A 27,099-nucleotide genomic window follows, 5' to 3' on the forward strand; every position below is an offset into this window, starting at 1 on the left:
CATATTATAGAAACCACTAGAACACTACTTATTTCTAAAGATATTCCTAAAAGTTTTTATCTCTTTATAAAAAATTATTTGAAAGAACACTCGATTTCAAGCGATTGCGAATTTTTTGTTGTAAGTGTTTTGTACTCTCACATAAAAGAGATAAATTGTCTCCCAAAGCCATTGAATGTGTATTCATGTGTTATGGAGAAAACAAAAAAGATACAGATGTTTTGACTCTAAGAGTAACAAACTATATGGTTCTAAAGATGTAACATTTTTGGAAAATGAAAATGGTTTTGAGAGAACCAAAGAAAATAATGTAGATTATACTTTTCTATTTGACCTCTCGCAACAAGAAGAGTTGACTTCTTGTGATGAGTCTTTGAATGATAACGGTGATAATACCTTGAATGATAATGAAAATGGTGATGATAATGTGCATTCAAATGATGAGAACACAGAATCATCTATAAGAAATAATGATATTGTTTATAAACCCATACAAATATATACCCGGCTTGAGCAAAGGAATCCTCTAAATCAGTGTTGTTAAAAACGTGCCTCAAGACGCAAAACGTGAGCATCGCCTCAAGGCGAGGGCCTTTTTGCCTTGAGGTGCAAGCCTTAAGCACAATTTCCCTGAGGCATACACCTCATGCGCTATGAGGCGTGCACCTTAGAGTGAGGTGCGCCTCACAGTTATGAGTCAAATGGAGGTCAAATCCCCCATTTGACTCAATTTTGGGGCTAAATAGCCCTAAAAAAAATTGAGCTATCTCCCTCAAAGAAGAAAAAGGTATGTACCAATCCTCTCTCTCTCTCTCTCTCTCTCTCTCTCTCTCTCTCTCTCTCTCTCTCTGCGTCTCTCTGCACTCCTGCGCTTTTTTAAAGGCAAGATGGAGTTAGTCAGACCCCTACCAGTTATACAACTATACCATTGGGTTTTAACTTGAAACACCCCAACACAAGGTGACTTACAAGTCAAACCCCTATTGATTTTTTTGGCTGCTTTCTAAACATATCCAATTCATTAGATTATATAATGTTAATTTTTTAAGCATTTTGTTGTTAATGTTAATTTTTTATTGAATGAATCCTCATATTTTATTTCATGGATACTTGCGTAGATCAAGTTATTGCATTAATGTTACTTTTACATGTTAATCTCATATTTTTTTGTATTTATTTGAGATTTTTTGTTTCTTGTTGGTTGTTGCTTCATCAATAAAGCATTTTTTTTATTTGTAATTTTAGATATTTTTATAGTTTTTTTTAAGTTTTCAAAAAAAAATGAGGCTTACGCTTTATGCCTCGCCACAATTTTTGGTGGAGCACCTCGCTACGCCTTAACGTTTTTCACAACATTGCTCTAAATGCTTTAGAAAAATATTCACAAAATTCGTCTTTAGAAGAAACCTCTCTTAGAAGATCCAATCATGTCTCTAACCCACCAAATAGGTTTGTATGTTAGAACTTAAAGCCCTTGAAAAGGCTAAAACATGGGAAATAGCTTCATTACCCATGGAGAAGAAATCTACAGGATATAGATGAATTTTTAAGGTTAAAACAAAGAGTGATGGGACTTTAGAAAAATATAAAGCTAGGTTAATGTCCAAAGGGTACTCTTAAGAATATACAATTGACTATGAAGAAACCTTGGCCCCAGTAGCTACAATGACTACTGTTAGGACACTCATAGCCGTTGAATCTATTAAAAAATAGCTCATATGCCAACTAGATGTTAAAAATGTTTTTCTAAATGGTGAATTAAATGAGTAAGTTTACATAGATCCTCCGTCGAGGTTTTGTATTGAAAAAGGAAAAATCCTTAAAGTTAAGAAAGTTTTGCATGGTCTTAAATAAGACCCCAAAGTTTGGCATGATAAATTTAGTAATGTAACGACTCATATGAGTTTTCATTCTTATTATACTGACACTGCTCTTTTTGTCAAAAGTACAGGTTCTAAAGTTGTTATTCTTCTACTTTATATAGATGATATGATAATCACTGAAAATGACGTAGGGTTTGTAAGATATTTCTGAGGCATTGAAGTTGCGTACTCTCCAAGAAGGTATATTTTTTCTCAAATGAAACTTGTCGATAATTGTATTGTCTGGTATTTCGAATGACAAGAAGATAGAAACCCCTGAAGTAATTAATGCTAAATTAAGGCTAGAAGATGGGACTCTGCTCGAAGATCCTACACCTTACCGCCAATTTATTGGGTCTCTCACTTACTTGTATATCACTCAACCAAATATAGCTTATGCAGTTTACTCTCTCAGTCAGTTTCAGCATGCTCCAACCACTATATACATGAGTGTTATAATAAGAATTGTCAAATATATTTAGAGTACTATAACAAAGGGAGTTTTTTTAGCATCTTTTTCATTAGATTTACATGCTTAAACTTACGCTGATTGGGAAGGAAATCCCAATGATAGTACCAGTTTGTTGACTTTTTCACCAAGGCTCTTCATGCTCCTCAGTTTATTTTTCTCCTTCACAAACTTTCGGTTACTTCACTGTGAGTTTGAGGGGGTGTTAAAATATATATGTATATGTATATATACATATATATTTTTTATTTTTTTGGTATTGTAATAGTTAAATGCCCTATAGGGGCATTTTTGTCTTTTTATATGTAATAAATATTGTTTATTAAAAACAATATTTTTCTTCATTTTATTTTCTTTTTACTTTTACCCTTTTTGTAATTAGGGAGTTCCTTGAGGAGCGCTATGGTCTTTTAGACCATAGAGTCGCCCACCGGTCACAAATGTGACCATTGGGAGCTCCCAACAACTCTAATTGGGAGCTCCCCAAGGTCAATCTCTCTCCTCCTTTTTTGTGTATAAACAGGTGTTCTCTCCCCCTTATTCTCTCTTATTCTTTTACTTGTTTGTTTGTGTTGCCATTTGTTGGCACTTTATATTGTCCCATAGTGGACTTGTGCTTTTGCACTCGTGTTTGTGTTGTGCCTTTGCATTATCCACTCTAGGGCTTGTATATGTGCCTTTGTACTTCGTTCTTGTAATTCAGGTTACTTCATTACAGTAATATATCTACATTTTGAGAAACTAACATCAACATGAAGAGTAAGCTTGTCCATCTGCTCACTGTACTGTGGCAAAGCTTGAACCATCTTCTGCAGATCCCTTGTTGACAAATCATTTCCATCTCTGCAAATAAATTTTGGAAGTCAATATGTGTCCTTAAAAATAACCATGGGAACATGCAATTTCATAATAGAAGCCAGAATTGAACATAGAAGTGGTGCTGAAAGATATGAAGCATTCCAATATTCAGCTTCTTCAGACCAGACTACAACCAAAAGACTAGAAACATAGGGACAATCATGCAATTGAACCAGGCACTCAAAAGATATCATATCAAAAGGAAGGCATCAAGATAAGTTCATGACACTAATGGTCAACAAGGTACAATTACAAAACATGCGCGAAGGAAGCTGAGCAATCTCAATACCAATTCGAGCAAATCATGTGGCCAATTATGACCATAATGTAGGAAGGTTAATGGCCTTAGTAGATCTCAGAAGAAAATTGCAGCTGAACTCATACAAAATAAATCATACCAATAACAGAAGAAATTGCAAAGAGAAATAAGATTCTGAAAGTGTTGGTAACCTTGTAATGGGTGTGAGCTTGCAAATTTTATATGCAATAAAAGTTATGTCATATTTATTGCATGTACAAAATATCAAGTGACTACAGTTATGAATTGTTTACTGATTTCATCATTTACAAATACTGCATAACATGGAACATCTAATAAATAAGGCAACATAACTACGAAAAGTAAATAGCCAATAAGAAAAGAATCATTCTGGGTTGCTGGGTTGCCTCACTGACAGATGTTGGACTTGTCAAGGTAGAATATGTTGGCCTAAATAGCAGTTGACAACTCTGCTTTTACAGAGTTGCAGATTATTTTAAAAAGTGAACGAGGAAAGGACTGATTCTTTCTTAGACAAAGAAATATTGCTTTAGTGCTTCTCTTCAACCACCCAAGGAATCAGCCTTACCTTAGTGAAAGCATCATATTTTTTGAGTTCACATTTTCCAATGACTAGAAGGGTGATCATGGACATGAACCTATAAAATGCATCTTCACTATGGAAAATCATGAAATTTCTCAAGGAAAAATTAATAAATGATCATGAATCCTTGTTATCTGTGATGCTAACCTCCAGGATTGATGAAAAGGCATTAAACTTACCTGGAAAATTGGTTCATCAGAAGACCACAATAAAATCAGACTCATCGTACACCAGTCAAAGGAATAAAGTGCATATATTAACATCAAGGTTTCCAGGAAGGGAAATGGAAATCGAAACAGGAAACAAAATTTTTTTACTCGTGTGAAATGGGAAATACATATATATAGGTAAATTAGGTATTAAATAAACATTTAAAAACAAATTCGAACAAAAGAGTCAGAGCAAGTTGTAATGATAAATTCCATGCCTTGAGAATATTCATCAGCAGTTCACAAAGAAACCAATGTAGGCCTACACTCAACTAATATGAACCATAGTCACAAATATCGGTATCGGCTATATCTCGGCAAGGCTATTTCTCGTGATATTATAGGTTTGGTGATAAATCTCAGGAAAATCTCTGGGCTTAAAAAATATAAAAAATAAGAAAAATAAATAAGAAAATATCATGTTTAGACAAAAATACATAAATAATAAAAGAAATAAGTAAAAAATGTAAAAGAAAGAAGAAAAACATTTAAAATGTAAAAAATAAATAAAAACAGTAAAACTAATTGATAATATCATGAAAATATCACAAGAATATCATGATATTATCAAAATGGCGGTATTTTCAAAATATCGTGATATTTTACCTATATTATCATTTGCTGAATTTACAATGATATTTTGAAAATATCGCCGATATCTGTGACTATGATATGAACTCATCCAGACATTTGAAGAGAAACAAGCCACATCCCTAGCTATCAGGGAATCAAAAGACGACATTGAGAAGTAAAAAGCAACAGACTGCCGGATGAATACTTTGATGGCACACACCATCCTGGAAGACTTTTCAAAGGGCTACAACTTCTTCCCTTAAATATAAGCTACCTTAACAGTCATTATACCACTCAATGGGAAAGTAAATGCACACCCAATTAGAAAATGACTTCCCAAATCAAGAATGACTACTCAAGTAACAAGTCACCACCAGGCAGAACTAAAGAAACTCAATAATCCAAAGAGATTGTTCTCCCAGATCAGAATAATTTATTATAAAAGACCAAATATGCCCAAGTTCTAGTCAAACAACAAGCTCTAACTTCCAACCAGATATCTGTAGACCAATTTGCCTGCTTTATGCTAAGTTAAATTTCTCTCTAAGGCCTCCCAGCATTGAGATATCTAAAATAACTCAATGAAAAATCTCTTCGAGTTAAAAGCCTGTAATCCCCATGAGCATGCACTCAAAGAACAAATTTAATGTAGACATTAGCATAAGAATGAAAAAATGATTAACATCTCCATAATAAATAAATAACTAGGACAACCATATTCTATATGAAATATCAAAAAAGCGAATAAGAACTTAAAAAGACTGGCATACATAGTAGTCAAATAAAAAGAAAATTAGCTACGTAATCATGTTATGATCATTTTTATGCTGTAATCCAGAATTTGGCAACCCAAAGTTGTTGCAACCCCAGCAGTCCCTGGGCCAGAACCAAACTGAATAATTTCCAACCAGAACCAAGTGCTAAAATATGCAATTACATGCAGGAAACTTAATAAATTCAATTTAATGCCCAAGTTCCTTATCACTGACCTTGCGCTATGACGAATTTGAGCAGCTTTATTCTTTGAAATAAAGTTCTGCATCTTTACATGCAATCGTTCACTAGCCTGACAAGAAAGCAAAGTCAAGGAAGTTCTAACATTGTCTACCAGAACAAAATCCTCCTAATCAAACATCATACATCTGCAAAATGCAAGTCCCGAAGCTCAACCCATATAGGGTCATGATCTTCCAAAAGAACCTCCTTTTTCTCTGTTTTACCCTGCTGTGTGGTAACCTACATAAGCATCATGGATGAACTGTTCATGTAGTGTCAGGAAAAGTAATTCAATTGAAACTTACAGAGCAATACCAAAAATATTTCTTTGATGGAGGAATATACCTCGTATACGTATTTATTTCCTTCCATATTTAGCAGATCATGGCACATGGCATCATATGTCCATTCATGAATCACAGGTGCAATCTAAAAAGTGCAAAAACATTTAATACACGTAAGATTTTAATAAATAGTTTCAATTTTTTTTAACTCGCCACATCACTGAAATCAATTTTTAGGGTTTTCATAAGGCAATTAATTAAACCTGATCTACAGATCTGTCAACTATCAGCAACTCGCATGTTTCTGATTTGGGAAACTGTGGGATCGTGGACTTGTACTTCTCCAGGCAGTTCCATAGAGCAGCAGCAAACTTAGTAGGAATTAATTCACGACGTTCTGTCTCAGTTAATGCATCCAATGATGACTTAGCAGCACGATACCTGACATAAGGAAGTTCCTTTGAAAGAAAAGAAGAAAAATTAGCATGCCAAATAAATCATACAAGGAAAAACAGAGTTAAAATCTCAACTGTACTTGCTAAGAAATCACTTTGCATAAGGATTAAATCAGCACTATAATATGCTAATGATAGAAATGAAATGGGGATCTTCGAAACACGAGCTTAGATTCACAAGAGCAAGTGTCAAGAATGACACTAAAGCATAACCCTTAAAAAGGGTATAACTAGAAACAAAATAAAAATAAAAATGTAGTCTTTATTGATATGAAAAACCAATTCCTTAAGAAGCATTGGAATGAAATACAAGAGGGGTTGCACCCCTTTATATCCACAGCTGAAAGAGGACTCAATAGAGTTGTTGGATTGTGACAGTCCAACAGCTATTGCTAGTCAAGTCTGGACAGGACTTGACTAGCAACTGTCATCCTAGTTCAAACTGAACTAGATGACATAGAGACAAAAATTAAAAATAAAGGAAAAAATTTACAGAAATGAAAAATATATTTATATATATATATATATATATATATATAATATAATATAATAATAATATTATTATTATTATATATATGTACAGTTTTACATTTTAACACTCCCCATCAAACTTACGGTACAATGAGCAAAAGTTTGTCTAAGAGAAAGTGAAATCTGGGAGCAACGAGAGGCTTTGTAAAGAAGTCTGTTAACTGATATTCTGAAGTGACATGGCAGATCAATTATCCCGTGTAGATATTCTTCGCTCACGTAGTGACAATCCATTTTGATGTGTTTGGTGCGTTCGTGGAATGTTTTGTTACTGGCAATGTAGATCACCCTTTAATTGTCACAATACATTTGTGAAGCCTTTGTTGTTTCAGCTCCCATGTCAGCAGGCAGTCGTCGGAGCCAATCGTTGTTGTCATGGCTCTGTATTCAGCTTCGGTGGATGAGAAAGATATCTTTTGTTGCTTTTTACACCTCCACGAGATCAATGATTCCCCTAAAAAGACACAAAAGTCAGTGATTGAGTGTCTGTTATTGGGATCACCTCCACAATCAGCATCAGTATATGCAATTAAATCAAGAGAAGAGGGGGAAGATAAAAAAAGTCCTCGCGAAAGAGAGGACTTGATGTATCTGATAATACCATGGTTGCCAGTTGAGGAAGCGGGAAGCGATACGAGAAGCGGGAGCGGGAAGCGAGGAACTTTCAAAATTTTAGGAAGCGGGGAAGCGGGGGACCACTTAGGACCGATTCGGGAAGCGTCTCGGAAGCGACCTAGGAAGCGTCTCGGAAGCGAGGGGGAAGCGAAAAAATAAAAATAAAAAATTAAAAAACACAAAAAAATTGAAAAAACAGGGGAAGCGTGGGGAAAGCGTGATGGGAAGCGCGCTTCCCATTAAAGGGAAGCGCGTCCCCCATTAAAGGGAAACGCGTCCCCCATTAAAGGGAAACACGCTTCCCAAAAAAGGGGGACGCTTCCCCCCACGCTTCGGAAGCGCGACCTTTCGCGCTTCTAAAGCGCGCTTCCCCTTTTAGCTAGGCGCTTCCGGTAACCCTGGATAATACGCATGACTGCTCCCATATGAACACAAGTAGGAGCATGTTGAAATTGACTTGCTGTGTAAACAACATGTGCTATATCTGGTCTGGTAATGGATAGATAGGAAAGTGCGCCAACATGCTGTCTATAAGGAGTAGGGTCTGCAAGAAGTTCATCAACATCAATCTTCATTTTAACATTAACAACTTCTGGAGTGTCAAATTTCTTATCATCAGTAATATCAGACCTTAAAACAATATCAAAAGCAAATTTAGTCTGAGATAATAAATATCCTGTAGGAGAATAAGCAACTTCAATGCCTAAAAAATATCTCAACAAGCCCAAATCAGTCATTTCAAAATGAGATTTAAGAAGTGTTTTGATTGTTTCAACTCCGTGTTTATCGCTTCCGGTGATGATCATATCATCCACATAGAGAAGAAGCACAATGATCCCTGCATCAGAATTCTTAATAAATAAAGCAGTGTCAGTTAAACAGAATTGAAAACCAATATCAATCATAACACGACTAAACCTATCATACCAAGCTTTTGGTGCTTGTTTAAGTCCATAAAGAGTTTTTTCTAAGCGAAGGACTTTACCCTTAGGAATACTTAGACCAGGAGGGGGTTCCATGTATACTTCTTCAACTAGCTTTCCATTTAAAAAAACATTTTTGACATCCATTTGAAAAATAGACCATTTTTTATAGAAGCTAAGGTAATTAATGTTCGAACAATTGTCATACGAGCCACCGGAGCAAAGGTTTCTTCATAATCAATCATATATTCTTGGGCATAACCTTTGGCTACTAAATAGGCTTTATATCTTTCAAGAGTACCATCACTCTTTGTTTTAATTTTATAAACCCATCAACATCATATAGTTTTCTTCCCTGGAGGAAGATCTTGAATATTCCATGTAGAAGCCTTTTCAAGTGCATCTAATTCAACTTTCATGGCTTCTATCCATTTGATATCATTTTTTGCTTGAAAATATGTGGATGGTTCTTCATATGAGTGAATTAATGCAATAACTGCCCTATATGTGGGTGAGAAAGACTCGTATGATACAAACTTTCCTGGAGGCCTCGAAACTCGAGATGATTGTCTAGTTGGAATGTTAGAATATTTTTCAAGTGCACATGGAGGATTAGACTCTTATTGCCTGGAAAATTGAATACTAGTATCTCTATGAACTTCTTCATTTTCAACATTAAGATCAATAATTCTTTGATCATCATCAAAGTTACAGTCAAGGTCATATTCATCAAATGTTGATGTTAGATCTAGCAAAAATGAGTACTTAGTGACATCTTTTAATTTTCTAAAATCAAAGAAGCTCTCCTTTTCAAGAAAGGAAACATTTTTATACACATATAGTCTATTATTTTTGAAGTCAAAACATATATAACCTTTCTGTTTTCAGCATAACCTAAAAAGGCACAAGGAATCGCACGAGGGGAAAGTTTATCATTTTTGTCAGTAAATATGAAACATTTGCACCCAAATATTCTTAGTCTAGAGTAGTCTGGAGAAATGTTCATAAGTTTTTCAATGGGAGTGATATTTTGTAACAAAAAGATGGCATCCTATTAATAATATAGGTAGCATTTAAGGCAGCTTCTGCCCAAAAGTCCTTCGGGACATGATTTGCTATTAATAAAGTCCAAGTAGTTTCTATAATATGGCGATGTTTTCGTTCTGCCAGTCCACTTTGTTGAGGTATAAATAGACAAGATCTTTGATGTGTGATGCCATGCAATTTAAGATAATTTTGAAAATCTATGGATAAAAACTCTCCCCCTGAATATGTGCGAAAAATAGTAATATCATTTTGAAACTTGTTTTTAACTATATTATGAAAAGTTTGAAAGTACGAAAATACTGCAGACTTATGGTTGAGAAAGTAAATTCACGTATGTCAGGAGAAATCGTCGACAAAAATAACATAATAAATAAATCCTGCCTTAGAAATTACTGGTGCAGGACCCCAAACATTCGAGTGTATTAATTCAAGTGGTCTTGAAGAGAAAAAGGTTTTGTTCTGAAATGGTAATCTTTTCATTTTACCGAGAATACAATCTTTACAATCAAATGATTCAGAGTTACAAAATTTCCCTAGATTTGGAAAATGTTGGATTTTGGCTATATGTGGGTGACCAAGTCACTTATGCCACAGTTCCAACTCTATTTTTTGAATATTATAACAAAAAGCTTTCTTCGGTATTTCCAAAAAAAACATGTAATAGAGTCCTCCTTCTCTATGGCCTTCCCCAATCAGCTTGCCTGACTGGCGATCCTGTACCCAACAACTATGAGAAGACAAGGAAATATTACACCCATAATTAGAAATTTGAGATACAGATAAAAGATTTAAATTCAATTTGAGAACATGTCTAATTTCTGGAATAGAAAATTTCTTTGTTTTATAAATTTTTTCAAAATTTCCTATTCTTTCTATTTCAAGAGAAGTCCCATCAGTAGTAAATATCTTTGACATACTTGTTTTATTTTTAACACATTTGGATAGACTTTGATTATTTGAGGTCATATGAAAAAATGCACCAGAGTCAAGGAGTCAAGAAATTTTACCTGGATAAGAAAAAGATGAGGATGTGGCGTCGATTGAAGCTTCAGATGAGGAAGAGGCACCTTTGATGAGAGGCTGAAGAATCTCCATTAGTTGGGCCAGGGAAATTGGTGCATCCTGATCTTTAGGCTCTGATCCAGCAATTGCACCTCTTTTTTCTCTCAGCTCCTTAAGTTTGGGACATTGTGGTCTGTAGTGTCCTGGTTCATGACAGTGATGACAAATAACTTTCTTCTATCATAGTCACCATTTTGTCGGTTAAAGTGAGGAGGCCTATATGATCGAACATGATTCCCTGGTCTAGACATGGCTAAAACGGAATCATCTTCAATTTTTAAAGAATCTTTCCGGACACGATTTTCTTTCATTGTTAACTCTTCAATAGTTTCAACAATAGAAGGAATTTTTCCCCGGTGAGGTCGATTTAGTGGTTTCAAATTTCGGCCTTAATCCAGTGATAAACTAGTAAAAATGTTCGGCATCGAGTTGTTTCTGACGAAGCTCGATGTCTTCAGCACAATGCCACTTTGGTTCTAAAAGGGAAAGTTCTTCCCAAAGTTCGGATAACCCATTGTAATATTCACGAATAGTTTTGTCTTCTTGTGTCACCATTCAAACTTTTTCTTGGAGGTTGCACGCGTGTGCAATATCTTTAAGGGAATACATATTCTTAAGGTATTCTCATGTCTTAGCGGCATGATCAAATTTGGCAAGACTTGAGCATTTTTTAATGTCAACGTTATTGATAAGGCATGACATTATCTTCGCATGAGATATTCCTCATTCTTTCCATTTTTTCTCGTATGAGGAAATAGCCTTGATTTTCTCTTCTTCTGATAGAGAGACCTCTTTATCTCCCTCCTTTTTAGTAAGAGATAGCTTAGGTTCCGAATCGGAACCATCCACAATCCCCCATAAGCCTTTTCCTCATATATGGTGCTTCATGATTGAAGCCATGTTACATAGTTCGTATCGCTTAGTTTCATAGGCATGATGGTGACTTTATCATTGTCATCCATTGATTACAAGGAGAGAAAGAATAGGGATAGAAGAGAAACAAGAAGGAAAATAAAAAAGAAAGAAGAAAAAACAATACAACAAGATGTGAAATCTTCTCCAATGAAGTGATAAAACACTTCTCTTCAAGTGGCGAACACTTTTGCAAATGAGCACAAAAACCAAGGCAGCTTTTCCTCAAGATTTAGTACTTCTGCGGCTTTGATAGCATGAAATGAAATGGGGATCTTCAAAACACGAGCTTAGATTTACAAGGGCAAGTGTCAAGAACAGAGTTACAGGAAGCGCCTAGGTAAAAGGGGAAGCGCGATGAAGCGCGTAACATCGCGCTTCCGAAGCATGCGGGGAAGCGCCCCTTTTAAATGGGAAGCGCGCTTCCCCAATTTTTTTCAATTTTTTTGTAGTTTTTATTTTATTTTATTTTATTTTCACTTCCCCCTCGTTTCCTAGGCCGCTTCCAGTTCGCTTTCGGTTCGCTTCCGTGACGATTCCCGACTCGCTCCTAAGTGGTCCAACGCTTTCCGCTTGCTAAAATTTTGAAAGTGCCTCGCTTCACTCCCGCTTCCCATATCGCTTCCCATATCGCTTCCCGCTCCCGCTTCCTCAACTGGCAACCATGGTCAATAATGACACTAAAGCATAACCCTTAAAAAGGTATAACTGGAAACAAAATAAAAATAAAAATGTATTCTTTATTGATATGAAAAACCAATTGCTTAAGAAGCATTGGAATGAAATACAAGAGGGGCTGCACCCCTTTATATACACAGCTGAAAGAGGACTCAATAGAGCTGTATTGCTAGTCAAGTCTGGACAGGACTTGACTAGTAACAGTCATTCTAGTTCAAACTGAACTAGATGACAACAGCTCTATTGCTAGTCAAGTCTGGACAGGACTTGACTAGTAACAGTCATTCTAGTTCAAACTGAACTAGATGACATAAAGACAAAAAAATAAAAAATAAAGGAAAAAAATTACAGAAAAGAAAAAAATGAAAAATATATTTATATATATAATAATATGATATTATTATATATATATATATATATGTACAGTTTTACATTTTAACACTGATGGCATGGGGTCATTATTTTAATCATACACAACCCACAATAATTTAACTTATAATATCATTAAGTGATGAATACAGTCATGCATGAAACTAAGATATGTTTGAGCCCTTCAAAGCTTTCAATGTTTTTCTTTTCTCTTCATCATGTGAAGCATTTCTTGAAAAAAACATTGAAAGAGTATAGGGTCCTCGGATATCCATAAGTAAATATTTGTGTGAGGTGCAGTGGTGCACGTTTTCACATGTTGCTGCCCTTTATTTCCCTGAACCCCAAATCCCAAACTCCAGCAATCCACATCAGATTGGTCAAGCATCTCACATAGGCTTGCAGGGCAGCATAATTGGCATTCTCTATCTTTTCTATTGAGCTGAGCATTTGTTGATTTGGCATGCAAGCAAATCAAGCAAAGCCTGCAAATACCTAGTCAAAGCCTGCCTACATTGCATCAGTTTCCTTATTTGGGAAAAGGGGAAAAGAAGAGGAAGTAACGTGGTCAATAAAACAAACTCATACATTGATGTTTGGAACAAGGCTGACAGTATGCATTCTTCCATCACAGTTAATAATGTCCAGAGAAAGAAATGCATCCAGAGAAATAAGAAAAAGCAAATAATCAGGTTGGCAGTTAGTATGTGATAACAATTGAACTCATACCCTCATGGAAGCGAAAACAGTAGCAGCACGGCTGGCCATTGTATTCAGGCAGATGTCAAACTTATTAGAACCATCCATATTTCCCTCAAACAGTATTGAAAGCGCCATCTCACTGTCAGTAATGTATCCCTGTGAATGATAATAATGTCACAGTAAAGCTTAACAGATACAGGAGAACCACAACACCTATTTACAACAGCTAGGTACGCATGTCAGACTATTGGGTTTATTCAGATATCCAACAGGGAAAATCCTACTCGCTCGGTTTTGTGAACCCTCCAGAGTCCAAATAGCGGAATGGGATCAATGATGATCTGTTTGCACATTCCACACACAAATCCAAATAGAACCCAATTTCCATATATAACTCAAATACATGTACAATTATGTCCAACTAATGTAAACATTCACAAATCCAAATAGAACCCAATTGCCATCCACAACTCAAATAGGTGTACAGTTGTGCCCAACTAACATAAACATTTAATCAGATCCAGGTTTATGTAAACATTCACAAATCCAAATAGAACCCAATTGCCATCCACAACTCAAATAGATGTACAGTTGTGCCCAACTAACAAAAACATTTAATCAGATCCAGATTTGGCAAAAGGCTTTCTCAACCACGTCTGAATCTGAACCTAATCCAACTAGGCTAATCCAATTATGTAGGATCACTGATTCCCACATTCAACACGAGTCCAACCTGCCCACATCAACCAGTATGGCTGAAACTCTACATAAATGACAATAGATGAAAGCCATACCCAGTTACTAAGACAAAAGCTAAACTTATAACCCTTGGCAATTTTATACAATCACATTTTCCATTAGAAAGGGAAACATCATGTCACTGTACTTCAAAATAACTTTCAGAAAAGAAAAAGATATCTACCTGATTATCAATAGCAAAGTATTCCAAATTCAGCTGCAATTTTTCAACCAAACCAAATGTTATCATCACGTGAATAATACTGTGAAAACAAAGGTACAATATCAAGTGATAAAAAAGCAGAAAATAAGAGTGCTTAGCAGATCCAGTGTAGATTGATAAATTTAGAAAAAAAATTGACAACTACAATCATATGTATAATTTTATCACAATAACCTCCATGGCTCCATATAATCCCACTTTAATGACTAAATAAATGGTCAAAAATCACCTCTCTCAATGCACCTATGCGAGGTAAAACGCTTGTATCATTCTTTATGTTAGCAACCAAATCTTTCGAAACGGGTGAGCTAAAGAATACATATGCCCTGACATAGAAATTTAAAATTTCATTAAATCCTGAAGGGACAAAAGAAGAGATAAAGAGGCTAAATTAAAATACTCCACATACTTCTTATATAACGGGACTCTTCCTGACATGTCGGAAAGAAACATAACAACACTGCACAACAAAAAATCATATGTCAGCAATCATCCATACCATGCTCCTACAAGCATGCATGTTCCTACACGTACAAATTATACATTCATACAGGATATTGATTCCATGTATGAACTACTAGTATAATTCGTTCCACGAGTCAGCTAAGAAGCAAGCACAAAATAATACATGGTTAAATGAAACATTTCTGTTTCTAATTAAGAATATGACCTATTTAAAAAGTTCAAAATTTCAAACAAAAATTGCATCAAAATCACAAAGAGTTCAGCCACTATAAAACTGCAAGCGGAATCCCATAGGGCATGTTTGGACAAAGGAATTTATTTTCACATGAAAATGAATCATATTATTTAGAATCTCATGAATTAGTTTATCATGCTTGTCTTGCACTATAAAAATGACATAATCTAATTTTCTATGTTTGCTTTACAATATCAAAACCAAGGAATTTAACTAAATTCAAGTGTTCTTTAAATTAAATTTAACTTCATAGACCCAAATGGGTTGGATCTAAAATAACTCAGTGAAAGTCAAATAAGACATCCAAATTCCAATGGAATAGGTCCAAACTAAAATCCGTATGATGGATAAATATTTGATCCCAGACCAGTTCCCAACTTCCTTCAACATAAATTTGGCCAATACACAGATCCAGACCATTTACATTTTCAAAAGATGTTTGGCCATAAAATAATTACAGCACAAGCCATTGAGAGAGAGAGAAGGCATAAATTGTGGGTGAGAAACCTTCATCATAATCGTAGCCATACACGGGGAGGTGTGACTTCAAATCCCATTGACCGGGGTTTAGCTTCCCATTAACTTGGGAAAACGTATCATATGCTTGTTTTAGATTTAGTGTTACATGAAAAAGCAGCCACTTATATTAAAATGAATCACTTTCTCACTTTTGAAAGTTGCCCATAAGGATTTCAACAGTACATATCCAACTCTAGCAAAGATCTATATAAGGCCAACTAACAAGCTGAGCCACATGCAAGCAGCCCATATTCAACTCTTTGAATCAGAAAGCAAGCCTCCACAGCAAAACTGCAGACCAACTTTCATGCATAACAATCTAACAAGTTGCACTCAACAAAGTTCAAGCTTCTTAAATAAATCCATACACGATGCACAAGAACACACATTCGTACTTTTTTTCACATTATAGTTGGTCTCAGCAGCATAAGGCCTTTTAGTAGTCTTGTGTTTGGAACCTGCAATCACACTCCCATTACTTTTTTCATCTCTTCTTCCTCTTCTATCTTCCTTGACCTGCTGTAGATCCCAGATCATCTTAGAGAGCTGCTGTAACTTCAAAAACTTCTCCAGAAAGTCTCATTTTATTTTTGTTACTTTCATATTCCTCTGATTTTTTTCTTCCCCTTCTCCTTTTTATTTTCCATTAGATATTGTGTTTTTCCCTACTTTTCTTCTTCTTTCTTTCCTTTTTTTCTTTTCCCCTTCCATTTTTCTTTCTTTCCTCCATTATTGCTTTCTCATAGTTATCTCTTTCAGTAACTTTTTTAAATTTGTAAATAACTCTCATTGTTATGCTCTTCAATAACTTAATCTCTTAGGAATTGTTCTCATTTTTATCCCTTTCAACAACTTTCTTTAATCTCTCAGTAAAAACCCTCATTGTCATCATCTTAAGCCTCTTAGTTAATATCTTAGGAATTGTTCTCATTTTTATCCCTGCCAACAACTTTCTTTAATCTCTCAGTAAAAACACTCATTGTCATCATCTTAAGCCTCTTAGTAACTCTCCTTATTGTTATCCCTTTCAGCAATTTTTCTCATCGTTATCCCTTTCAATAACTTGGTTTTGAGAATATCCATGGAGTAGTACAAGAGACATCTTATGGAGAAAAGCTTTTCATCAGCGGTGACCTTAATGGACATGTAGGCATTAGTAGGGATGGATTTGAGAATATCCATGGAGGCTATGGTATAGGAGAAAGAAATGAAAGTGGAGAAAGGATTTTAGATTTTTGTTTGTCCTATGATATGATCTTAGCAAACACTTGGTTTAGGAAGAGGGAGTCTCACCTAGTAACATTTAAAAGTGGGGTTAATACGAGTCAGATAGATTTTTTCCTACTTAGAAAGAGAGATAGGGGTTGTTGCATCGATTGTAAGGTTATACCAGGAGAAAGTGTAGCTACACAACATAGAGTCTTAATTTTAGATCTTAGAATTAGACAATGCCGCAAAAGGGATAGACATAGGATAGATCCTAGAATTAAGTGGTGGGCACTGAAATGAGCTAAACAAGGAATGTTTGTAGAGCAGGTAGTTAAGGAAGTTGATTGGTGTCTCGAGGAGGATTCAGAATCAATGTGGAATAAGATAGCGGGTGGTATGAGAAAAGTAGCTAAGGAGGTATTGGGTGAGTCTAAAGGCGGTGCACCACTAGGTAAGGATACATCATGGTGGAACGAGGATGTCAAATTAGCTATTAAGGTTAAAAGAGAGTGTTATAGAAATCTAAGTAAGAGTCGTGATAATGAGAATTTGGAGAAGTATATGATAGCAAAGAAGGAAGCTAAAAAAGTTGTTCGAAACGCGAGGGCTAAGGTATATAAGGAGGTTTATGACAAGTTGGATACCAAAGAAGGCGAGAAGGATATTTATAGGCTTGCAAAGATGAGAGATAGGAAATCGAAGGATTTGGGTATGGTTAGATGTATCAAAGATGAAACGCAAAGGGTTTTAGTCAAAGATGAGGAGATTAAGGAGAGATGGAAAGATTATTTTGATAAGCTATTTAATGATAGTCATGCTCAAGATCTTGGAGACTTCTCCATTCCTTTTCATGAGATAAATCGTGACTTCATGCGCAAGATTCAAAAGAAAGAAATTGCAGAGGCTTTGAAGAAAATGAAATCAAGAAGGGCAGTTGGCCCAGATGGTATACCTATCGAGGCTTGGAAATGCTTGGGAGAGAAAGGTTTAGAATGGTTGACAAATCTTTTTAACTTGATTTGGCGAACAAATAAGATGCCTAATGAGTGGAGGAAGAGTACTTTGGTGCCTTTATATAAGAATAAGGGTGATATACAAGATTGCACAAACTATCGTGGTATAAAACTCATGAGTCATACTATGAAACTTTGGGAGAGGGTGATTGAGTCTAGGTTGAGGAAGGTTGTCATGATATCGGAGAATCAATTTGGTTTTATGCCTGGAAGATCAACTATGGAAGCTATACATCTTCTTAGACAACTTATTGAAAGATATAGAGAGAGGAACAAAGATTTGCATATGGTTTTTATTGATTTAGAGAAGGCATACGATAGAGTACCTAGGGACGTTCTCTGGTGGACAATGATGAAGAAAGGTGTTTCTCTCAAGTACATTAGTATAATTAAAGATATGTATGAAGGAGTAGTAACCAATGTCCGCACTTGTGGAGGGGTGACAACCAATTTTCCGATAACGGTTGGGTTACATCAAGGATCTGCTTTAAGCCCTTTCCTATTTGCGATAGTGATGGATGAGCTTACGAGATCAATTCAAGAAAATGTACCGTGGTGTATGTTGTTTGCTGATGATATTGTTTTGATTGATGAGTCTAGAGCTGGGGTTAATGCTAAGTTAGAATTATGGAGACAGACATTGGAAGCTAGAGGTTTTAAGTTGAGTAAGAGTAAGACTGAATATATGGAATGTCGGTTTAGTAAGCAACGAAGTAGTGATGGGAGTGTAGTGAAGCTTGGTGAGCAAGATATACCGGTGAATGATTATTTCAAATATTTGGGATCCATCATTCAAAAGTATGGAGAAATTGATGGAGATGTAAATCATAGGATAAAGGTTGGGTGGATGAAATGGAAAAGTGCTACTGGAGTGCTGTGCGATCGTAGAATGCCATTGCGGTTGAAGGGAAAGTTTTATAGGACGACTATTAGACCCGCTTTACTATATGGTACGGAATGTTGGGCTGCCAAGAGACATCATATTCAAAAAATGAGTGTAGCTGAGATGCGGATGCTTAGATGGATGTGTGGAAATACAATAAAAGATAAGATTCGGAACGAAGAGATACGTAAGAAGGTAGGTGTTGCACCCATTGAAAATAAGATGCGAGAGAATCGTTTACGGTGGTTTGGACATATTCGGCGAAGGCCTAATGATGCTCCAGTTAGAAGGTTGGAGAAATGGGAAAATATATTAGTTAAAAGAGGTCGGGGTAGGCCTAGGAAGACTTGGATGGAGATGATAGGAAAGGATATGAATGCTTTGAACCTCACCGAGGACATGGCGTTGGATAGAAATGATTGGAGGAAAAGGATTCATGTGGAAGACCCAAAATGAATTTCTTTTTTGGTTCATATCGCTGACCCCAATTGTTTTGGGATGAAGGCGTAGTTGTTGTTGTTGTTGTTGTTGTTGTATCCCTTTCAATAACTCCTAATCTCTTAGTAACTCTCCTGTCTCCTCATTGTTATCCCTTTCACTAACTTTTCTTAGTAGTTTTCTCTAATCATTTAATCACTTATCTCACTGATATCCTTTTCAGTAACCTTTCCTTCTGGACAATTTCATTCACTTGGACCCTCTCTAGAACATTTGACTTTTTTGGATCTAAATCTCTTAAACAGATCATTTGGCATTCTTTGGATATGAATTTTTTGGATTTCGTATTTGCACTAAAAAGTCTTTATTTAAATCTAACCCATTTGGATGACTTTGGATCATGGTTTTACAATGAAAAGACTTATTTAGATTCTATCCATGTGGAAACAAGAAGATGAAGATGCAAGAACAAGAGAAAGACAAGAATGAGAGAAGCCTCAAAAGGATTTCATTAGTTTAGCAACTAAGGGTTACAACATATAAAAGGGGTTGACCCCCATAGAGCCCACTACAAGACAAAGATTAGTGGGATAGTGTGAAGGGCTAATGTACAGTAATACCCTTAATCTGGAAATTATGTACACAAGGGTACATGTTAGGGTATTACAAAGAATGGTAATAAGGCATTTCCTCAACACTCCCCCTCACGCTTGAGGTGATGAGAACACAATCAACCCAAGATTGAACAAGAATGTTTGGAAAGTCTTTAAAGAAAAAAAATTGTAAAACAATCAGCTATCTGGTTTTGAGTTCTAATGTACACCAAGGATATAACTCCATCCATATATGTATGTCGAGTAATGTCACAATTTATCTCAATGTGCTTAGTCCTCTCATGAAATTATGGATTCTTGGAGATATGGATAGCACTTTGATTGTCATAATGCAAAGTGGTTGTTGTGACTATGGTTACTCTCATGTCCTGCAACAAGCATCTCAACTTAATGATTTTTGCAGTCATTTGAGCCATAGGATGGTATTCTGCTTCAGTAGTGGACAAAGCAATTCTTTATTGCTTCTTACTCCATGAAATTAGTGATTCCCCTAGAAACACACAGAAACCTGAAGTAAAATGCCTATCAAGAGAAGCTCCCCCAAAATCTGCATCACAATATGCCTTCAATTTCAACGATGATGTAGCATAGAAGAACAATCCATAATGCATGGTAGCCCTAACATATCTGATAACCCTCATAACTGCTGCCAAATGAGATGACCTAGTGGCACTCATGAATTAACTTATTACATGAACTGCAAACGTGATATTTGCCCGCGAAATGGTCAAATAAATCAAGCTCTCAACTAGCTTCCTATAGATTGTAGGATCACTGATTCACCATCCGTATGCTTTAATTTGCAGTTAGCTTCCATAGGAGTATTCACTTGTTTTGTATCATTTGCAAGTCTTGCCTTTCCAATTAATTATGTTGCATATTTGTGCTGAGTCAATAAGAAACCTCATTTAGAGTATGCAATCTCATGACCCAAGGAAATATTTCAATTTCCCTCAATATTTCATTTCAAAGTTTTGGGCTAATTGAATATTTACTCTGGCAATCATTGCTCTATCAGAAGATGTCAAAACAAGGTTGGCTCATTGTAACTTTGTTTGAACCCCAACCTCATCATTGCAGCACTCAAATTCTCAAACCAAGCTCTTAGGACTTGTTTCAACCCATACAATGCTCTTTTCAGCCTACACACCCTGCCTTCCTTATCAACAATTTGTTGAGGTAGCTCCATATACACTTCTTCCTCCAAGTCTCCATTTACAAAGGCACTCTTCACATCCATTTGCCACCCATTTGCCACAGTTCTCATCCTCTTGTTGCAGCCACTGCTAGCAAGGTCCTGATAGTAGTCATGTGGGCTACAGGTGCAAAGGTTTCAACAAAGTCTATCACATACTATTAACTATATCCCTTTGCTACAAGATGAGCCTTATACCTTTCAACTGGTTTTGATTTCATACACCCACCTGTATCCAACAACATTCTTCTCTTCTGGTAGTTCAACCAACTCCCATGTTTCCATTTTTTCCAAAGCCTCTAACTCCTCTGCCATTACCTTTTGCCACTCTGGATCTAACACAACCTTAGGATAGGATGTCGATTCACTATAGGACTGAATCATAGCTAGAAATGCTTGATGAGTAGTAGAAAAGGAATCATAAGAAACAAATCTATAAGGAGGGACAGAAGGTCTAGAACTTTTACACACCTGAGGAACAAGAGGAGATAAAGGTGCTGACTCACGAGGATTGACTTAGAGGATATCGGGACTTGGTTCGAGCAATGACCCTTTCCTTGAATCATGTTGCTTCATAAAAGGACTGTACAGATCCATCTTATGGTCTTCTGTTGCATGTGACACATTCCTTGTCATTGCTTCTATCTGAAGTCTCTGTCAAAGGCAACAAAAAGAATAAAGTAGATTACATAATCTTCTTTAATTCATTTTGACTGTAGAATGGCACATGTTGCCAAAATTCGACATGTCTTGATGTTGATACTTTTCTACTTCCAGGATCAAAGCATTTATATCCTTTTTGTCCTTCAGGATATCCTATAAAACAACACTTTACTGCCTTGGGGGACAACTTATCTTTGAATTTTTGAGAAACAAGAACAAAACATGTACTTCCAAATACCCTTAGCATGTCATAATCTGGTTCTTTTCCAAACAGCCTCTTATGAGGAGAGAGCTTCCCAATGGCTTTAATAGGCATTTGAATTATCAAATGTGCACCTGTTTTCATAGCTTCTGCCCAGAACTCCTTAGGCATTTCACTGTTAAATAATAATGTTCTGGTAGTCTCCAATATATGTTTATTCTTTCTCTCTACCACTCCATTTTGTTCTGGAGTATAAGGACAGGACCTTTGATGCACAATCTCTTTCTCAAGTATAAATTCTCGTACCTTAGAACATAGGATTCTTATTTTCGCTGCAAACTGAGTCTCAACACACATAAAATATTTTAAAAATATTAGTCAACTCACTCTGATTTTTCATAAAATGAACCCATGTATATCTAGTAAAATCATCTATAAATGTTACAAAATACATGGATCCTCCTTTAGCCACTACTGGAGAAGGACCTCACAGATCATAGTGAACTATTTCAAAATGACTTACATACTCAATTTCCTTAAGATTGAACGAGAGAGCATGACTCTTAGGCAACCTATAGCTCTCACAACACTTTACATTATTAGAGACTCCAGAGCACATAACAACCATCGGGAGTGAAGGTTACATTAAGTACTGGATAATTTTAACAACAGAGAGCAAGTTCATGGCAAGAGAAGGGACATAAAACACTTCAAGAACATTAAGTTTATCACAAGGATTAGACTTAAGAGTAATAGAACTAACTTTTGAAACAAACATCAAGGAACCATCTGCAGTGCAAAAAGCACCATTGTATGGTCTATAATTTGTTAGAACAGTCTCATTTGCAGTCATATGACATGACACTCCTGAGTCTATCAACCATCCTGAAGTCAAGCTAGGAATACCTGCATAGACCCAACCGGACGTACCAGTGGAACCAGAAGAACTGGAGGAAGCAATCAAAAAGAGAAGGTGTTGGACTTGCTGAGCTAACTAATCAAGTCTAGAAGTGACAAGGGTCTGAGCATCAGGAGTGACAGTGGAGGTAAAAGTCGCAGTATGAACATAACTCTCTTCTTTCATCACATTCTTTTCTCCTCCTGCAACTCCAGATACGGCATCACTCCCTCCAAACCTCATTCATTTCCTCTTCAATATAGGACATGCCTTTTTCGTATGTCCTGTCTCCTTACAGTAATGACAACGCACATTACTCATATCATATTTTAGGGATCCCAACTTTGCCCCACCAAAACTACTAGAATGAATGCTGCCACCATATCAGAATCATATGAGGAACAGGACTGAAGAAATTTCATCTTAGTCTCCTCAGCAATTATTTCAGAAAGAGCCTGTTAAATTATGTATATATAAATATATATATACATATACTTATATATACATATGTATATATATAAGTATATATATACATATATGTATATATACATAATTTATTTCATTTATTTCATTTTCTTTTTCTGTACAACCAAAAACCCGATAGGGGTGTTTTGGTAAATTACCATGTACCTTTTCCCTTTTGTATTTTTTCTTTTTTCTTAATTTTTCCCTTTTTTCTTTTCCTTTTTTTATTTCTTATTTTTCTTTTTCAAGGACCATAAGGGGCCCCACCCATCTAGTCGTTGGGGCCCCAACGAACATATTTATGACCGTTGGGGCTCCCAACGACTAGAAGGGAGCCCCCTTTATGGTCCCTCTTTTAGCTCTCCTCCTCTATAAATAGAGGAGGCTCACACTTGTAATGGTATGGGGTTTTCACCCTCTTCTTTCTTTCTTCAATAATATCCAACTTATGACTTTAAGTCATTTTCTCCTTTTGTGGGTTTTTTGTGTGCACTTTTAGTGTTTGTGTTTTTGGCTCTTGTGATCACTCTTAAAGAGTGTTTTTGCTTTATTGGTGCTTCCGCCCCTCTTCATTATATGGTATCAGAGCAAGGTTGGTCATCGGGCTTCTCTTTGTTATCTTGGGACGTGTGACTCTCAAGCTTTTGAAGAAAGGAAGACTATTCGGTAACTATGGAACGCGATTCTAAAGTTGAGTTTTCTTTTAAGCTCACTGGGTCCAATTATCTTATGTGGGCCTCCGCTATGGAAAATCATCTAAGAGGTAAGAAGCTTTGGGGTTTTGTTATGGGAACTACTCCCGAACCCTCTCTTGTTCTCACTAAAATCGAAAATGAGGTTGAAAAAGCTTTAGATGGCGATGAGCGCATCAAAGCTATCAATGACCATCAATCCAAAATTGAGGATTGGGAAAGTAACCATGCTAAAATTTTGGCATGGTTTATGAATAATGTGGACCTTAAAAATTGTGCCAACATTGCTAAATTTAGAAGAGCCAATGAGACATGGTTCTTTCTTAAGGGTATGTATACCCAAAAGGATCTTGCTAGACAATTTTTTTGTCAAGAAAAAATCCGTTCCTCTAGACAAGCGGATATGAGTGTCTGTAACTATTTTAGCTCTTTAACCCCTCTTTGGGATGAGCTTGTTCTTCTTGAGCCTAAATGGGTAGCTCCGGAAGATATTGAGTTGAGAAGGGAACAAATTGAAAAGAAACATTTTTCCAATTTCTCTATGGTCTTCGACCAAAATTTGAACAAGTTAGGGCATCCCTTCTACATAGAAGTAAAGCCTTACCCATTGAAGACGCCATTGCCAAAATATGCCAAGAAGAAACTCGACTTGGCCTAAGCATTAAGAGTGATGTAGTTTTGGCCGTTACTAGGCCCGGATCAAATGTAAAAGCATATAGACCTCCCCACTTTAACAAAAATAATGGGTCTAGAAAGGGAGTGATATGTCACTATTGTAATACATTAGACCGGTTTGTCCAAAGCTTAAGGGAAAAGTGGCCGCGGTTGGAGAAAATTCTCCAAAGAAAGAAGAAAAAACTGTCAAAGATCAAGACTTCTACTTCAACATCCGAAGTCGCCATCGCCTATTCTTCATCACCTCCAGGTATGTGGATACTAGACTTTGGTGCTTCTTTTCATATGACATCTCATAAAAACTCTCTTTCTAATGTTTTTTCCGAACCCAAATCTTCTTATGTTTCAACGGCCGATAAAACATCTTTAAAAATTGAAAGTATTGGAACACTTGATTTTAAAACTTCTCAAAACTTTTTTCATTCCTAAAGTAAGAATCGTTCCAAAGATTAATCTAAATCTTTTTTCTGTTTCCCAAATCACCGATCATGGATGCCAAGTCTCTTTCTCACCTAAAGATTGCACCGTGCAGGATCTCCAGTCAGGAAAGCTGATTGGGCAAGGCCATAGAAGGGGTGATCTTTATTTTATGGACTTTTTGACTCTACCTCCAAAGTCTTTTTGCAATCTTATAAAGGACAAAAATATTGGAATTTGGCATGAGAGACTTGGTCATCCAAATTTTGTAAAGATGTCTCTTTTTCCTTTTTTGGACAATACTTGTAAAGACAAACATATGACTTGTAAAGATTGCATTTTTGGGAAATCTAAAGCTATTACATTCCCTCAAAGAAATTATTTCACCACTCGACCTTTTGAACGTATTCATACAGATGTATGGGGACCTTCCCCTATTTTATCCAAAGGAGGATTTTCGTACTATGTGCTCTTTATTGATGACTTCACTCGATTTACTTGGATTTACTTTTTAAGTCGCAAATCCGAAGTTTTCTCCTTCTTTAAAGATTTCCATGCAATGGTCAAAAATCAATTTTTAGGAAATCTATCAATTCTTAGGTCTGATTCGGGAGGCGAATACATGTTCAATGAATTTCAAAGCTATTTAAAAGAAAATGGAATTTGCCATCAACGTTCTTGTCCCAACACTCTGCAACAAAATGGTCTTGCGGAAAGAAAGCATAGACACATAATAGAAACCACAAGAACTTTATTAATTTCAAAAAATATTCCAAAATCCTTTTGGGCCGAAGCGGTTCTAACCTCAACATACCTTATCAATAGAACCCCTTCATCTTCTTTGAAAAATCTTTCTCCATTTGAAAAACTTTACGATATGTCTCCCGATTATAAAAGACTAAGAATTTTTGGATGTAAATGCTTTGTTCTAACTTACAAAAATGATAAACTTTCTCCTAGGGCTATTGAATGTATTTTCTTAAGATATGGCGAAAAACAAAAAGGTTATCGATGTTTTGACATACTAAAAAACAAACTTTATATCTCAAAAGATGTCACATTCCTAGAAGAAGAAAATGGTTTTTCGCATAAACCAAATGAAAATATTGATTATTCTTTTTTATTTGACTTGTTACCTCAAGAAAACATCATAGATGATCATGTTGATCCTAGTGAACCTCTCATAGAAGATCATTTTGAACATCCAAATGATGATCAAAATTTATAAGAAAATGTATAAAGACAAACACAAGTCTACTCTAGAAGAAATGAAAGAAATCCACTTTGTGCCCTTGAAAAATTCTCTCAAAGTGAGTCGATTGAAGAAACCTCTCAAAGAAGATCAAATCGTATCTCTAAAGTTCCAAATAGATTTGTATCTTATGATTCTTTTTCTCCAAACTTTCGAGCATGTCTACTAGCTCTTGACTCATTTCATGAACCATCTCATTACAATGATGCTAAACAATATGCTCATTGGAATGAAGCAATGGAACTAGAACTTAATGCACTTAAAAGGGCACAAACTTGGGAAGTCATTGATCCACCCAATCGCAAGAAACCCATTTGATGTAGATGGGTTTTTAAAGTAAAAACTAAGAGTAATGGTTCATTAGAAAGATATAAGGCTAGGTTAGTGGCCAAAGGATATGCCCAAGAGTATAGGGTAGACTATGATGAAACTTTTGCCCCAGTTGCTCGAATGACTAGTGTTCGAGCTCTTATTGCAATAGCCTCTATTAAAAAATGGCCAATTTTTCAACTTGATGTCAAGAATGCCTTTTTAAATGAAAATTTAAATGAAGAAGTTTATATGGAACCTCCTCCAGGTATGAATCTAAATGGAAATTTTTTTAAATTAAAAAAGGCTTTATATGGACTTAAGCAAGCTCCTAAAGCTTGGTATGACAAGTTTAGTAATGTATTAATTAATTTAGGATTTACTTATTGTTATGCTGACACTGCTCTTTTTGTTAAGAAGACAGGTGACTCCATCGTTATTCTTTTGTTATATGTTGATGATATGATCATCACTAAGAGTGACAAAAAAGGGGGTAAATGATGTAAAGTCTATGTTAAAAGAAACTTTTGATATGTCTGACCTTGGATACTTGAGATATTTTTTAGGAATTGAAGTAGCTTATTCC

The 27,099-nt window shown here is 35.8% G+C and overlaps 1 protein-coding gene across 2 annotated transcripts in view; it reads right to left on the reverse strand.

The window, feature by feature from the left end:
* LOC149830423 (SNARE-interacting protein KEULE-like) overlaps nucleotides 1-27,099 on the reverse strand; it is a 102,558-nt gene that overhangs the window by 42,058 nt on the left and 33,401 nt on the right. For both annotated transcript variants that reach the window (XM_090016506.1, XM_090016507.1), the window contains 9 exons: nucleotides 14,779-14,829; nucleotides 14,599-14,695; nucleotides 14,331-14,363; nucleotides 13,436-13,564; nucleotides 6,378-6,572; nucleotides 6,176-6,259; nucleotides 5,975-6,070; nucleotides 5,824-5,900; nucleotides 3,078-3,174 (listed from right to left, as the gene is read on the reverse strand). In XM_090016506.1, the coding sequence (XP_089872632.1) occupies nucleotides 3,078-3,174; nucleotides 5,824-5,900; nucleotides 5,975-6,070; nucleotides 6,176-6,259; nucleotides 6,378-6,572; nucleotides 13,436-13,564; nucleotides 14,331-14,363; nucleotides 14,599-14,695; nucleotides 14,779-14,829 (859 nt within the window). The remainder of the gene's footprint in view (nucleotides 1-3,077; nucleotides 3,175-5,823; nucleotides 5,901-5,974; nucleotides 6,071-6,175; nucleotides 6,260-6,377; nucleotides 6,573-13,435; nucleotides 13,565-14,330; nucleotides 14,364-14,598; nucleotides 14,696-14,778; nucleotides 14,830-27,099) is intronic.

The sequence above is a fragment of the Nuphar pumila genome, chromosome 8 (assembly GCF_984573655.1).
Source record: "Nuphar pumila chromosome 8, dmNupPumi1.hap1.1, whole genome shotgun sequence".
Classification (NCBI taxonomy): Eukaryota; Viridiplantae; Streptophyta; class Magnoliopsida; order Nymphaeales; family Nymphaeaceae; genus Nuphar; species Nuphar pumila.